General features: G+C 44.0%; 1 protein-coding gene across 2 annotated transcripts; it reads right to left on the bottom strand.

Annotated features, from left to right (window-relative positions):
* Positions 1 to 31: 31 nt before the first annotated feature.
* LOC133365925 (carbonic anhydrase 4-like) lies at positions 32 to 12,976 on the bottom strand. Of its 2 annotated transcripts, XM_061588384.1 has the most exons (9): positions 12,910 to 12,976; positions 10,464 to 10,557; positions 10,188 to 10,217; positions 9,289 to 9,453; positions 6,929 to 7,077; positions 5,611 to 5,700; positions 4,468 to 4,546; positions 3,820 to 3,983; positions 32 to 1,569 (listed from the first exon to the last, which is right to left on the bottom strand). In XM_061588384.1, the coding sequence occupies exons 2-9, from the start codon at positions 10,540 to 10,542 to the stop codon at positions 1,351 to 1,353; spliced, it is 975 nt and encodes a 324-aa protein (XP_061444368.1). In that variant the 5' UTR covers positions 10,543 to 10,557; positions 12,910 to 12,976; the 3' UTR covers positions 32 to 1,350. The 2 variants fall into 2 exon arrangements, with proteins under 2 accessions (XP_061444368.1, XP_061444369.1); XM_061588385.1 differs by lacking the exon at positions 12,910 to 12,976 and having other exon boundaries at positions 10,464 to 11,326.
* Between the last annotated feature and the right edge of the window lie 2,597 nt (positions 12,977 to 15,573).

Below are 15,573 nucleotides of genomic sequence, written 5' to 3'. Positions count from 1 at the left end.
TGCTGCTTGTAATAATTGTAATGCACCATGCTAGATACAGTATGATTTTTAATGGAATTTTTGTTGCTTTTAAAAATTCCTATATATTGTATTTTATCAAGTTACAATGTGAATTCCATAGAATTCGAGTGTAATACAATAAAAGCCAAAAGACAAAATAAAAGAAACAATAAAATACAATGAAAAATCAATATAAATATTTAAGGCAAAGGATGTCCTGTCTCCATTCTTCAACCACAAATCCACAAACATGTCACGAACCACCTGAATGAAGCTTGTGGATCACTGGTGATCCGTGGACCACAGTTGGGAACCCCTGAATTAGAGGCCTTTATAATAGGGGATTACAGAAGTCCTTTCCGCTATGGAAGAATTAAGTCTTATAACGTCAAGAAGAAACAAATCTGCCACTTTCATGAGAGGATGTGAGGTAGTTAAAGAGTGGTTGTTTGTCCCAGTTTTTCAGCAAAGGAGAAATCTTACTATGCAAACCTGTAATCCCAAGTGCTGTTTTATAGCATGATGGGAAAAGATTTAAGGGTTGTATCACACGTGCATGTGCATCACTCAACACCTGGCACCTCAATGGCAGCTGAATGTGTGAACAGACTCCACTGAAAATGTGTTGCTTTTGAGGTGTCAACAGTGTTGGAGATGTAAGTGAATGAGCCATATATACTCATGACATGATGTACATGTTTGTGTGAGCAAGTCTGAAGAGGCACAGCCTCTGCCAACGTCTGCTAAAACTAGAGCTGAAACTAATTTTGATTTTTAAAAAAATTAAAAGTTTTAGCACAGAGAAATCTGAAACTCCAAATCCACACTGAAAATGTCAAACAATTTTTTCCACACTTCTTTTTGTGTGTATCTTAGGTTTTGTTGTGCAATGTATCAAAATGCACGTGTCATTGTTGTTCAAATATGGGTGAAAGGTCTACCGAGTTTAAGCCCAAATATGAATTTGAAACTCAAATATCATTTAGAAACAAAACCACAATCTAAGATTGGGAAATGTCAAAAACCAGCTCATTTTGAATGGAAAGTTTTATTTCAGCTCTAGCTCTAGCAGTAGGGGATTGAACAGCACCTCCTTCCCCATCACTGGGCATAGAAGCACTGGCTCCCATCAGTCTCTTCTCTGTGCTCCTGTCCCCGCTGGAATGTGCACCTCCTACCCTTGCAGTGTCATTTGCCAGTGCTTATGTTCTGGATACGCTGGTTGTTGAGAGGTAGAAGGAGGTAAACTGGAGTTTCTGGGGGGACAGGAAGAGTTATGGCCTGGCTTGGACCTCTTTGGAGATGTTGCCAACTCCTCTTCAACGTGGTTCTGCCCACCCACCCCTGTCCTTACACAGGCAAGAAAGATGCAAGAGTAGCCACAAAAATGAAGAGGAGGAACTCTACTGGCTGAGAGACTATAGAAGCAGCAGAACGTCCATCTTCCTTCAAAGCAGCAGATGATTCCACTTTCCGGTCCCCAATCTTCTGCAGGGGGCGGAAGTTGTTTTCAATATGAGGCCCATTGGAGGACTCTGTAGTATGGAGTGCATATGGAAAAGCATGCACCTGTTGGAAGGGAGAAGGAAAAGGTCAGGTGGGGGACAGTAGAAAAGGCTGAAATTCTGTGTCGGGCAGGGGAGTCCTGCGTGACACAGAATGAACTATGGCAATAATGTAGGGCTGATCCAAGATTTTTCAGGAACAAGAAAATTCTGACAAACTTTTTGAATATTTTTTTTAGCTTCTATTGTTTGTTGTTGTTGTTGTTATTGTTAACAACAACAACAACAACAACAATAATAGCATTTATATACTGCCCCATAGCCAAAGCTCTCTGGGTGGTTTATAACAATCAAAACATTAAAAACAAATATACAAATTTAAAAACACATTTTAAAAAGCAATTTAAAAACACATGCTAAAATGACTGGGAGAAGAGGAAACTCTTGAGCTGGCGCTGAAAATATAACAGTGCTGGCACCAGGCGCACCTCATCAGGAAGATCATTTCATAATTTGGGGCCACCATTGAGAAGGCCCTCTCCCTTGTTGCCATCCTCCGAGCATGAATTGCTGGAGAACTTCAGTCCACCCCTGGAGAACATTCAGCAAAATGCACCCCTCCAATTTCACTGTCCACAAATAGCATGGAGAATTTTGGGAGGCCATTTTTTGTTCAGCCCTACAGTACCACTTTTGACAGAACAGGGTGAGCAGAATACCATAATGGGACAAATACACAACTGAACATCATAGCGTACGGCTGAAAAACAGCCCCATCCTTTCTGTTCATCCAGCTGATGTTTTTTCAAGATCACTTTCTCTTGCAAAGTCTCTCCTGCACAATCCTCGCTGGGTGCAGTAACTATTCGCCCACTGCTATTTGACCCTCCCTAGCCCAGTAACTCATATCTCCCAGATCTCTAACCCATGTAATACTCACCCTCCAGTTATCACATCTACAATTTGAACAGGCAGGGTTAAATGAAAATAGGCAGGGTTGTGTGCATTTTGCAGTTCTGCTGAAGCCCGGGCAGGTCAGTGGGGAGAATTTGGTATTGACTGCTTCCTGTGAATTCAGCTTGGCTTCCTGAGAAGTCTAAGCTCTGTCTCATTCTCCCTCCTGCTCCCACTTGTCTTTCAAAGACATGGGCTGCATACACACCATACATTTAAAGCACATGACTTCCCCCAAAGAATTCTGGGAACTGTAGTTTACCCCTCACAGAGCTGCAGTTCTCGGTACCCTTAACAGACTACATTTCCCAGGATTCCTTGCAGGAAGCAATGTGCTTTCAATGTCAGCAGTGTATGCAGCCATGGTTGAAAGTATACATGTATATTGCCTGGGGGATTCTTGCAGTACAGTGCTATACATGTCTACTCAGAAGTAAGTCCCACTGAATTCAGTGGGACTTAACTTAGTGAGCATAAGAGTACAGTCTGAGAAACCAGAAAGGGGGCCAACTGTGAGGCCATATGGACATGATACAGGAGACAAGGAAAATGGTTCCCAATCTAGGGGTACATTTTACTTGAATGCAAATGTAGGGCTCCAGTTTTAATGTGAACAGGGGGGAGGGAGGGCAATTAATGAAGGCGGCAGGATGCAAAAGAGGACATGGCTCTTGCGTCTTTGAGGATTGTGTAGAAGAGGGCATTCCAGCAGGTGTTGCTTGCACGACAAACAAGACGGGTGTCTGTGATGTGAGGCAGTGAATCACCTTTCAGCACCTCGGACAGCTCCTTGACAGTTCAGACTAAGGCCCAGTGTGGATTCACTGTCCCAGTGATATCGGAGCCATCAGTTTCCACTGATGACAAATGACACCTGCTCAAACTCCCTTTTTCTGCAACTGTTAAAGGTGCAGGAGCCCTCTTCTGTGCAGCTATCTGTTGCAGCCATTTTTACACAAGCAGCAAGAAGAGTTGAGCCTTGATCATAACTGTAAGTGGAGTCCATATGTACAAAACTGCTTTCTCAAATGTCCACATGTATCCCATCTCAGAGTTGGATCCAGCGTTAGTCCTACTTAGAGTAGATCCATTGAAATCAATGGCCATAACTTAAGTTTAGTTCATTTAAGTGGGTCTACTTGAGTAGGACTTAGCTGGATACAGCCCTCAGTTTCCCCCAACCTGCTGCCTCCCAGCTGGTTGGGGTTGATGGGAGTTGCAGTCCAAAAGCTCCAGAGGGCAAAAAGTTCATAGTAGCCATTATAGTCCTGTGGCTCCTGTTCCTTTAACCTAGCTAAACCCGCTTGCCTGCCTTGGCATTCCACACGCATACACACAGAGGCAAGATTGCTGCCCTCACCACTTCATCTGGCACCAGAATCGGGTCAGCAAAGACAGTCCAGAGTACAACCTCCTCGCAGCCAGGGGTGGTGAGGGACCCAGGATAGCGGTAATAGCGGGTCAGGTCCGTGGAGCCCAACAAGTCCAGGAGAGAGATGCTGCTATCGAGATCTGAGACTTCACCTGTACAGATGGAGGCGAGTTGGTTACATCCATGCTCCAAAATTTAATCAGTGTCAAGGCAGTTATGTTCATGATTAAAGCGGAAAAATTAAGAGCCAATTAAAATGGACAGCCAATATGGTGTAGTGGTTAGATTGTCAGGCTAGGACTGAAGTTACCCAGGTTCAAATCCTCATAGTCAGCCACGACACTTATTGGGCAAGTTACCATCTCTTATCCCAACCTACCTCACGGGGTTGTTGCCTTGCTCTCATTACAGGAAAGGTGGGATATAAATGTGTTAAATAATATACAGATTAATAAATAACTATGACTGCCTCCTCCCCACCACAAGTGATTCTGAATATTCCAGTGCTTTGTAAGGGTTAGTGAATTCCAAGGGACTCTCATGAAATGACCATTTTCAGGACTCATCAGGGAGGAAATTGGAACTATTCTTCCAATTTATGTCCTTCCTGGCTTCGCCATTCACCAGTGGACTCACCTTTTTCAGCAACTTTCTCCAGGTTCTTTGTAAATGATTCCCAGGCTTCAGCTGTCTTGCCCTTTGCCTTCTCATAGGCCTGCAGAGAAAAAAGGGGAAATGCCACATTACTCAAAATAAGGCCCAGAGCCTCAGAGTCCTAGCACCCAGCATTTCCTTATTTGACCAATGATGCTTCCTCCTCTGCCAGGTTGGAAAGCATGGGGAAGGGAAGACGGGAATAGGTGTGCTCGCTGCTGGTGATGTCATTGGCATTATTCAATAGGCACACACTTTTTTGGAACTGCAATTCCAAATGAAACTTACAGTTGTAGTACTACACAGAACTACCTTTCCCTAGTGGCAAAGTATTGTAATTTGAATGCTGGGAGAATGTAATATTTCCTCAAAAGAAATGCTTCTTCAGAAACAACATTGTACATTTATTGTCCAGAACAGTCTATCACTTGTACATAGCATTCGCTCTAGGGTTGCCAGGTTCATGGCCTGAGACTGATCCTGTATCTTTAGGAGAAGAGAAAGTCAGCCAAGTGCAGGTGTTCTTCCAACCCTGTAATGGGAAAAACCACAAGGTGGAATGCTCCCTCCCCCCTGCACAACTTTTAAAGATATAGAAGACCTCTTGGTTGCCAGGCCCAGCCTCCAAAAGGTCTTCTGTATCTTTAAAAGTTGTGCAGGGGGAAGGGAGAATTCCACCGTGTGGTTTTTCCCATTACAGGGTTGCAAGAACACCTGCACTTGGCTGATTTTCTCTTCTCCTAAAGATACAGGATCAGTCTCAGGCCCTGAACCTGGCAATCCTAATTCGCTCCTTCCAGTCCTTCTATTTGCATAACAGACTTGTGTGTTTTAACAATGATACCCTCTTCCCTGGGAACTCTGGGAATTGTAGTTCATTCAGTGGCCAAGTTTGCATGTCACATTAAACCACAGGTAAAAATAAACTATGGTTTAATGTGACATTCAAACCCGACTCGTGAGAGAGAGAGAGAGAGAGAGAGAGAGAGAGAGAGAGAGAGAGAGAGATCCTTTTACTGCCGTTCCTTGAATCATCTGGGAGAAGTCATAATAATTAAAATGCTACAAAACTGATATATGCTGGTAATATAGGTGTGCACAAATCTTTATCTCCTTGTCCCTCACCTCAACAAAGAATGCCAGCACAGCAATGCCTTGTGGGTCCTTCACAGCATCTGATACATTCATGTTGTTTTTGGTATGCACAATGTGTAACTGAGGGGAGAAAAAGAAGATCAGTTTGGAATATATCTCTGCTGATCCACCTGGCTGCTCTTTTTGGAGAAACCTGAGTGAGCAAAGATCTAGACTGCTGTACATAAAAGCCATTATATATTGGAAGTCATTGTATCTTTCTCCTTTACTCCCCTTAGACCGGCCATTTCTAATTTCTAAAAAGCTCTCTGGCTTGGAAGCCCTGCATATAGCAATCTAAAACATGTAGAGTTTATGTTAGTGTTATGCAGAGGTAAAAGAAATGTACTTTGTGCATGCTCAGGAGAATGTTGCCCTTAAAAAAATGCTTTACACATTCCAGGGTAGAATTCGGGCTCAAAATAGGGATTTTAGAAGTTACAATGATTCATGGCTTGGGGTATTGGGCCCCATCTGCACTCTACATTTAAAGCAGCATTATATAACTTTAAACAGTCATGGCTTCCCCCAAAGAATCCTGGGAACTGTAGTTTGTTAAGGGTGCTGAATATTGTTAGGTGATCCTTATTCCCCTCACAGAGCTACAATTTTCAGAGTGGTTTAACAATAAATCTCTCTTCCCAGGGAACTCTGGAATCATAGCTCTGTGAGGGCAATGGGGAGATCTCTTAACAACTCTAAGCATCCTTAACAAACTACAGTTCCCAGGATTCTTTGGGGGAAGCCATGACTGTTTAATAGTACTGATAATAGTGCTTTAAATGTGGGGGTGTAGTCCAGGGTCTTGTGGGATCTTACACCCCTCGCTTTTTGGGGAGCTGGGTCCCAGCAGGGTCCCAGTGTCTCCAGCATCCTATGAGCCAATCAGCATGAAAGTGTAATTTAGCCACTGATAAGAGTCTTCTAACATGCTTCCTTGTCCTTCCTGCTGATTGGAGCCAATCAGAGTGAAAGGAAGTGAGTTAGGCACTGAGAAGACTCTTTTGAGTAGGTAACACTTTCCCCTTTCACACTTATTGGCTCCTCGGGATCTCTGTTGTTGTGGGAGAAGGCATTAACAAGGATCTTCTCAACCCAGCAGCAAAAAATAAGAAGGTTGTTGTTGTTGGTGGTGGCTGTGACTATCATGAAGGGACCCTGCCACTACATTTGCCACTACATTAATGTTCAAATTATAGCACAGATGGGGCCTGACTGAAAACTCTTCCGCACAAGTCTAAAAGACATTGGAACCCTCACAGGCTCCTCCAGATAAGAGAGGGACAGGGAATGGGAAATATATCCTCACCTCCATGGAGTACCGTTCGCCATTTATATAGTGCTCAGATCCTGGCTTGGAGGGGCCATCTCCCCAATGGAAGTGAAAGGCTTTGGCTGTGTATGTCGCTGGAAGCCCATGACCAGTGAGCTGCAGGCCATTGGCCAGTTCTATGTCAACTGCAAGGAAGAACCAGACACGTGTCCCTTGATGCTAAGAGCTCTAGAATTCAAAAACCTTTGATTGCTTTTGTAATCACCAGCTAAGCAGTGTGACTTGCAATCAATGAGGTGACAGAATTGCGCTTTTTGGTTCATGCAACTGAGGAAGTAAGAACAGGGTAAAAGGTTTCTGTTCTGGAGATGTTGAAAGGATTGCAGGATAAAGGAATTTTTTGAGAACACTTGTGGTAGTGTTCAGTGGGGCCTCAGGATAAAATTATATTCTGGGAGCCGGGGAGACACAGGTGTGCATATTCTCGGGTGGGGGCAAATTTTGCCCATATATTAGATTTCTGAAATATCAATATAGCTCACATTAATGTTCCCATCCTAAAAATACTTTCTCTGAAGTACATCCTATTGATTTTGATGGAGTAAGCATAATAATGACTTTGATTTTCAGCTAAACATAATAAAGATTTTGACTTTTTCACATAGATTTTGATAGAGTTAATGTTTGTCAGGAAACATAACAGTGCTTAGGATTGCATCCTCACTTTAATTTCCAGTTTAAAGATTCAGTTAAAATTTAGTATGTGAAAAGGGCCTTTTTTCAAGTAGCCACAGGAGTTCAGAAAAAAGGGGGGCAGAGCTACTTGTGTGGGAGGAGGCACCTGCCCCCCTCTCCCTTCCCTCTCAGGCACCCCCTTCTGTCTATCCCAGCCTTTGCCAACCTGGTGCTCTCCGGATGTTTTGAACTACAATTCCTGTGCTGGCTAGGGCAGATGGGAGTTGTAGTCCATAACTTACAGAGGGCATCAGGTTGGCAAAGGCTGGGTTCTATTGAAGCACATGTAACAGCACAATAACAAAGAGCAAACAACAATGACCTTGATCGCACTAAACTCATGATAGTCATCATGGCTAGTATAGCCACCCTGAAAACTTACATTGAACACTGAGAAACATTTTTGAGGCCCCATTGAAACTATCAAGACCGCAGTTAGTTGTGATTTACTCCACTTGTGGAACTTGATCCACAATTAACTTTAGCTGGATCAGGGCCTATATCACTAATACACAAGAAATTTATTTATTTATTTATTATTTGATTTATATCCCGCTCTTCCTCCCAGCAGGAGCCCAGGGCGGCAAACAGAAATGCTAAAAACACTTTAAAACATCATAAAAAGACCTTGAAATACATTAAAACAAAACAGCGTTAAAAACATTTTTTTAAAAAGCTTTAAAAACATCTTTTTTTAAAAAAGGGCTAAAAACATATTATTAAAGAAAACATATTAAAAGCAATTCTAACACAGACGCAGAAATAAATCCATCAAAAGTTTCCATAGCAGCCTCAACTAGCACTGCAGACTGCCTCCTATGTATGAGTTACTGCACCAGCCTTGCCCGCTTCCAATAATCAGCCCTCTGTTGGAGCCTGTCTCTGTGTCAGGTGTGATTGGGGGCATTCAAGCATCCCCATCAGAGAGATGCAGAATTACTTAGAGGCAGTGGTCTGTTGTGATTCTGCATCAGTCAGGATCAGGAGGCGTGTTTGGCAAAACGAAACACACATATAAATGCAAGGGGTGGGCTACCTTGAGGGAAGCAATCTTAGTCTGAAAAGGATTGTTCCCTCTAATAGCCGATAGGTGGCCCTGTGCCAATTGGTTTGGAGCTGAAAGATGGGGGCACCCACATATTAAGGGAGGTCTCTGCATACCTGGAGAAACACCCACGCCATGCAGAAGTATAAACCTTTGACTGCTGATTGCCTGAGAGGGTACAGAATCCCAGCCCCACCCCAAAACTGGAAGGAAGTGCAGGGCAGAGGGGAGGGTGCAAGCTCTTGATCTGCCTGATGCCTGTTAAAATGATAGGAAGTAAATGGATTTCCACACATTTCCCTTCAGAAAAAAAAAAGAAAAAAAAGGCTGCCTTTACAAGCCTGTCCCAGGCTGGGGGCCAAGTTGGGACATTTTCTCACGCTCCTCCTGGCTTCTCCATGTTTTCATCATGGGAAAGGTAAGGAACATCCACCTTTTTGCTGGAAGCTTGGCCCAAACAGGAAGGGATGAAGAGCTATAAAAGGTACAGGAAGTTTGACAGCTTCCCCTACCAGGCACTCCCCTCTTGCAGTTTTGTGAATTTCTTTTCATATTTTCTTACTATGTTAAGGACTAGAAGCGTAGCGGTTTAAAAAGGAAATGATAGCACACTTGCCTGTTTTCCCAGTGTTCTTAATTTCTCGCAGTTTTTTGCTGTCGCCGTAGCCAGTGAGAGTCACGGCACCCAATTTGGGGTTATATTTGACTTCTTTAGCGATTATATTGATGGGGGACTGTCTCTTGCCACCGCAGTGACCAAGGGACGACCATGTGTCAGGACCTAGTCATAGAAGGAAGAGCCAAGAACAAAACGCATGGTCATTAGACATGTGGCGCTGGGTTAAATAAATAAACGCAGCAGCAGCAGGATTGTAGCCTTCCTGAAGGTGATCTCCTCTATTATGTCGCCCACCCATTTAGTCCTGGATCTCTCTGAGTAGGCTGAGAGAAAAATACACTTTGCACATGTTCAGAGACATGTTTAGTCAATTACAGAACATGTTTACTCCATTACACAACAAAGCCTCAGAAATGAAGGTAGGCTTTGGTCTCACTAGGACAAGGAGCAGTACACACCATTATTTGTGCTGCACCCCAAAATCCACAGCTGTAGCCCAGCAGTTCTGTGTCGTCCCCCCTCAAGTCATATTCATAAACTTTTATCATTCACAAACTCCTTGGGGTCTTTTCTGTCCCTCTCTTGCTATAAGCAGAACTTAAAAGTTACAGGTGTATGTAGGTATTTGATGCTGTATAATTGTGACATATCTAGGTATCCTTTTATGCTTTTTGTCTAAGAATTACCTCAGTGTTCACTGTATATTTGTAAGGGAGGAGTTGGGAAGAAAATCAGAGTAAGTTGACTCTGCCCGCAGTGACTCCCTGCTCCACCTTCCATTAGCTGCCCAGCCCACCGCCCCATCAGCCACCACTGGTCTGGAGCTTTGGCTCAAAAGCAAGCCTCGTTTGGAATCAGCGGGTAAAAAGAAGCCAAGGGGCTGGTATTTTTCTTACCACATTGTAATGCATCATAGCACCAAGAACCTATAAGGAAAGAGAAGCAGAGAGGTCATAAGTTTATGGGACCAAATCCATGCAGCACCTTGGACAGCTCCTTGGAAGTTTGGACTAAAACCTGGAGCAGATTTCGCTGCCCCACTGACATGGAGCCACCAACCGCCACTGAATCCATGCAAGGGGAGGATTTGATTCCATCCCTGAGGAATTCTCCTTTACCCCTCACACTGCAAGATGGAGACACTTAAGATCTGGGGGTGGCAATGGTGTTACCTTCAGAACTGGCGTAGCATCCTCCCAAAAGCAAAAGGACCACAGTGAGGGCCCCTGGTACAACCCAGACAGGAGCCATAGTATGCCACGTCAGCTAGGGAGAAAGATGCAGGAAATTAGATGGGTAAATGAGACAATTCATGAACAAGAGGCTGTCTGTTAGCAGCAATAGATAGAATTTACCAGTGTCTATTTGGTGGGAGAGGTGAGGGATCTTACAAGGTTACACCTGCAAAAAATCCCAAAACATTATGATCTTCCCTCGCAACCACGAGGTCTAGAAACTTAAATTTCTTTTTTGAGGGAGGAAAATAAATTTGGCTTCATATGGACTTCCACAAGGTAAGTGGAGTTACAATATAAAGGTGGATTAATGGAGGGTGATGGAATAACTCGGAACTACAAAGCACGTCTATAAATGAAGCAAGAGGAAACACGCTCAGAACCTCACAGCCCAAAGTTTAACCTTGGCTGCCAAAAGCCCAGATAAACAGGTCTTACAAGGATTGCAGAAGAGGCGAAAACCTTAGCAAGTCTTGGAGTGGATGTCAAAGGAGTCATATAGCCTATGGGCAGCTACTATCAGCAACACCTTTTTGCGTGCCCCTCTTTGAACCTGGTACACTGGCGGTATAAAAGGTGTTTCTCCATTATATCAATCCATGGTTTTGTGAGTGAGAAGGGAGAGAGGGTTGCACTGCGGCAAAATAGTTCAAAGTTGTGTTAAAAGGATTGCTTTAGATGTTTCCATTTTTCCTACACACTGGAAATTTTGGGGTGTGAGAATGCATGGAAGTTATATGAAGATCATGTGTAAGTGATCGCACACACATTTTTCTCCCTGCACATGCACATATTTATGTGGAAAAGGCATGTTGTGATCGCTGCATGTAGGATCTCCCCCCCCCCATTTCTTGCATATACATCCTGCTTTATTTCCATCATGAAACCCAAGGTGGTGTACGTGTGGTTCCTAGGTGGTCATCCATCCAGGCACTCACCAGACCTGCTTAACTTCAGCAAGATGATGGCTTCATGCATCTTTAAACCATACCCTAGAACCCTATGAAGCTGCCTCATCACAGAGTCAGACCATTAGTCCATCTAGCTCAGATAGGGGCCTTCCCCAGCCCTATCTGGAGATGCTGGGGACTGAATCAGGGATCTTCCGCATGCAAGACAGATGCCCTGCCACTGACCCACGGTCCTTCCTACATGGCCATCTACATGCCACTGTCATGCCTCCTCACTCAAATAAGTATTTTATACACATAAGAAAGTCAACACGACATTTTACTTTTTAAAAAATGACAGGGCTAAGTCCTAGCACAAGAGAAGCAGTCATAGTAATACATGATTTCCTTGTGGACCTCACTGTCACAAGACCTGGAGATGGTCACTAGCAGTGATGGCTTAAAAAAACAACAGATTAGACAATCTATTAGACTGGAGTCTCTCCATTAGATAGGGGTCTCTCCGTAGCTGCTACCTACGATAAATGGATCCTCCATGATCAGTGGCAGTGTACCTCTGAACACCAGTTGTTGGGAATCAACAACAGGGAAAGGCTATCACCTTCCTGCCCTGCTTGGGTACAAAGGTATCTCACCTTTGTTTCTCCACATTTCTGAAGTAATTTGTGGGTGTTTTTTTTTAAAAAAGTCCTCATGAAAAAGTCCTCATCACCATTTTAGTACAAATTTCTCCTAATAAACACATTTGTAGGTAGTTTTGATTAATGTACACATCTTTGCAAGCAATTTCCCCTTTATAATGCATTTTTGTATGTTATTTTCACTAGTATATTCATTTATATATACAGTTTCTTCTAATGTATGCCTTTTTGGAAACATTGGTTTCAGAACTGCATTGCAAAATTCAGATCATGTGAATTTTGAAGGATAATTGCTTTTCAGTTCTCCTATTGTTTTGGAAAGTGCAAATTTGGTGGTTTCAGATTAAATACCAACAGAATCAAATTTCTCCCTCCTCCTTACTCCTCCCTAGCCTCAGTGCATCACACATGCATTTCTGATTAGGCTGCAATGTGTCTGTGCCTGAAGAGCTTTCTACTGCATCATCTAACAACTACTGTAGAACTAATATTGTTTTGTATACTGCCTTGTGGTATTTTATATGAAAGTGCAGGGTTGTAGTCAACTAAGTCCTACTCAGAGCAGACCCATTTAAATTAATGAACCTAAATTAGTCATGTCTATTAACTTCAACGGGTCTGCTCTGGGCAGTTCTCGTATTCAATACCATCCACGGCTTATAAATATTGAAATAAACTAACAATCCGCATTTCTGACTTTACCCTCTAAGCCTGCCAGCTTCTTCCTACTCCGACTTCTTTGAAGATGCTCCTCTAGAGGCAAAAGGTGCTGCTTCCAATTCTGCGGGTTGAGTCCCCCTTGTTTCCCTGCCCAACCTTAGTAAAGCTCACCTGTCAAGTGTGTGTCTCTCTCCGTCCTGCCAGACAAGGTGACACTGTTGTGATGGTGAGAAAGCATCCTGGCCATATATATATGCATATAAATATATCTGCATTAAGGTCACCGCCCAGCCTACTTCTGGGGCGGGTGGAATTACAGAGAACAGGAGGGTAGATTACCAGGGAGGAGGGGAAAGGAGAAGATAAAAGGAGTGAGCAGGCAGGCGAACTGTAGAGAAAAGGGCAGGCCTTGGAGACCATGTAAGCTTAGTCTTCCTTGCACCTATCCCTGGAGAGAGCAGCGATTTCATGTCAAAGGGATGTGAGCAAGCAAGTTACACAATTAGGAAATGACTCTCAGAAGGATCCAGCCTTTCAACATGAGGAAGAACACATCGACATTTCTCAAAAGCACCCCCTTCCTCCCCATCTATAGAACCCAGGGGCCGACCTGACCACTAGAGTTCCTTCCCTTCTGAGAAGTAAGGTCCCTAACTCCTGCCCAGTGAGCTCACTTTGCCTTTTGGGGGATTAAGGATCCACCTGACATCCAGATCTCTCCACTTCTCTGTCTTATTCCAAACCCCTAGGAAACCCAGAAAAAATCCTAGGGAATCCAGAAAAACTGGTTTTTGTCCCAACAGCAGCTAGGGTTGCCAATGTTTTCTCCGGGAGGGTTCAAGGCAAGGGGAAATTCCCTTACCCGCCTGGATTTACAGACTGTATCCTTTTCACCTCCGAGAACCCAGGAAGGAGAATGAGGGCCAAGGCTTTGGGAGAGATGGAAGGGGACTTAGCAAGTCTACCTAATGCTCATCAAGAGGTGTATGTCAGCATGGCTGTGCTGGCTAGGGCTGATGGGAGTTTTAGTCCAACACATCTAGAAGGTACCAGCTTGGCAAAGGTTTTCCTATATGGTAGTACAGTGGCAAATTCAGAAGTGCAGGGTCCCTTCATGATAGCCACACCACACACCCCATTTTTGCTGCTGAGTTGAGGAGATCCTTGTTAATGCCTTCTCCCACAACAACAGACGTCCCTAGGAGCTGATAAGCATGAAAGGGGAGAGTGTTAGCTACTGAAGAGTCTTCTCAGTGGTTGACTCACCTCCTTTCACTCTGATTGGCTCCAATCAGCAGGAAAGGAAAAGAAAGCATGTTAGAAGACACTTTTCAGTGGCTAACACACTCCCCTTTCATGCTGATTGGTTTTTGATGCTAGAGACATAGGGACGCTGCTGGGACCCAGCTCCCAAGAAAGTAAGGGGTCTAAGACCCCCCCCCCGAGACCCTGTATGACTACACCCCTGGTCCTATGTAGTCTTCCTCCAAATACTCTCACAATGCAAGGGTTTTCCTCCTGAGCAAGGAACCCAGGAATCCTCCCATTTCCCCCATACATACACTTTTAAAGCAAACATTAATCTGTTGAGATCAGACAAATCTCAGCCCTGTGCTGTAGAGGTACACTCACACTTAGTCAGGGAAGCACGCTTTCTCAGTGTATTTGGGGGTCACAGCTTTGTCATCACAATAAACCTCTTTCTGACTGCCAGTTTCAAGAGAACCGGTTAGGGCAGGGGCAAGTGGACAGACCAGCTTCGACCCACGTCCTGCTCACCCTGGACAACGTTTCGTATTAGTAATGTAGGAAGCTGCCTTCTACTGAGTCACACCCTTGGTCCATCTAGCTCAGTATTGTTTTCTGTGACTGGCAGTGGCTCTCCAAGGTTTCAGAGAGGGAACATGCCCAGCCCCACTTGGAGATGCCACTGGGGATCGAACCTGGGACCTCCTGCATGCAAAGCGGATGCTCTACCCCCGAGCTACGGCTCTTAATCCTAGGAGGGAGAATAGAGTGGTTCAGAATGGGAGGGGCTACTTGGGGCGGGTGGGTGCTGTCTATTCCCACTTTGGCCTAGCCTAGAGGAAAGGAAAAGAGATGAGATGGATTCGGGGGTGGGTGCCAGGACTCCTGGGTCCTCTAGAAGTGGAGTGAGTTGTGCTGGGGAAAGCAATGAAGAGGCCTAGAGGCAGGGTGGTTTTTCAACGGGGTGTGGAGGACTGAAAGGAGAGAGCTGGGTTGTGTGTCAGGATTTCTGGCTCTGGGCTAGGGATGGAAAAATCGGTCTGTTTAGGTTCTCTCTGTTTCTCATTTTTCGTGTTAAATTCAGTTCTCTACATTTGTACAGCGATCTGCAAATAAAAAAAAAATCTGCATGAAAAGTCTCCACATTTCTTATTTCTCCAAATAAACATATTTTTGCAGGCAGTTTTGACAAAGGGACACATTTTTACAAGCCATTTCTCATCACTTCATGCCTTTTTGTATGTTATTTTCACTCAGGTGTTCATTTTTATACCCACTTTCCCCTAATATATGCATTTTTGTAAATGTTGTTTAGTTAGCAAACTGCATCCCAAAATTGTAATGAATGCAAATTTCAAAGGATGGCTGAGTTTTGGTTCTCATATTGTTTCAGAAATTGTGAATTTGATAAATCCTCCTTGAAATGCGAACTGAATCAAAATTCTCACCCATCCCTACTCCGGGCTGGCCTGTGAGGTCAAATGTGTTGGGGAGGGATATAGGATGGGAACTAGGACTGCTGGGGTATCAGAAGAGGAAGTAAGGTTTTTCTCAGTAACAGTGGAGGAAGGGGAGGGATGGACTTGA

This window comes from Rhineura floridana, chromosome 11 (assembly GCF_030035675.1).
Source record: "Rhineura floridana isolate rRhiFlo1 chromosome 11, rRhiFlo1.hap2, whole genome shotgun sequence".
NCBI classification, from domain to species: domain Eukaryota; kingdom Metazoa; phylum Chordata; class Lepidosauria; order Squamata; family Rhineuridae; genus Rhineura; species Rhineura floridana.
Note: the sequence above shows the minus strand (reverse complement) of the source record. Positions and strands in the feature narration are given on the sequence as shown.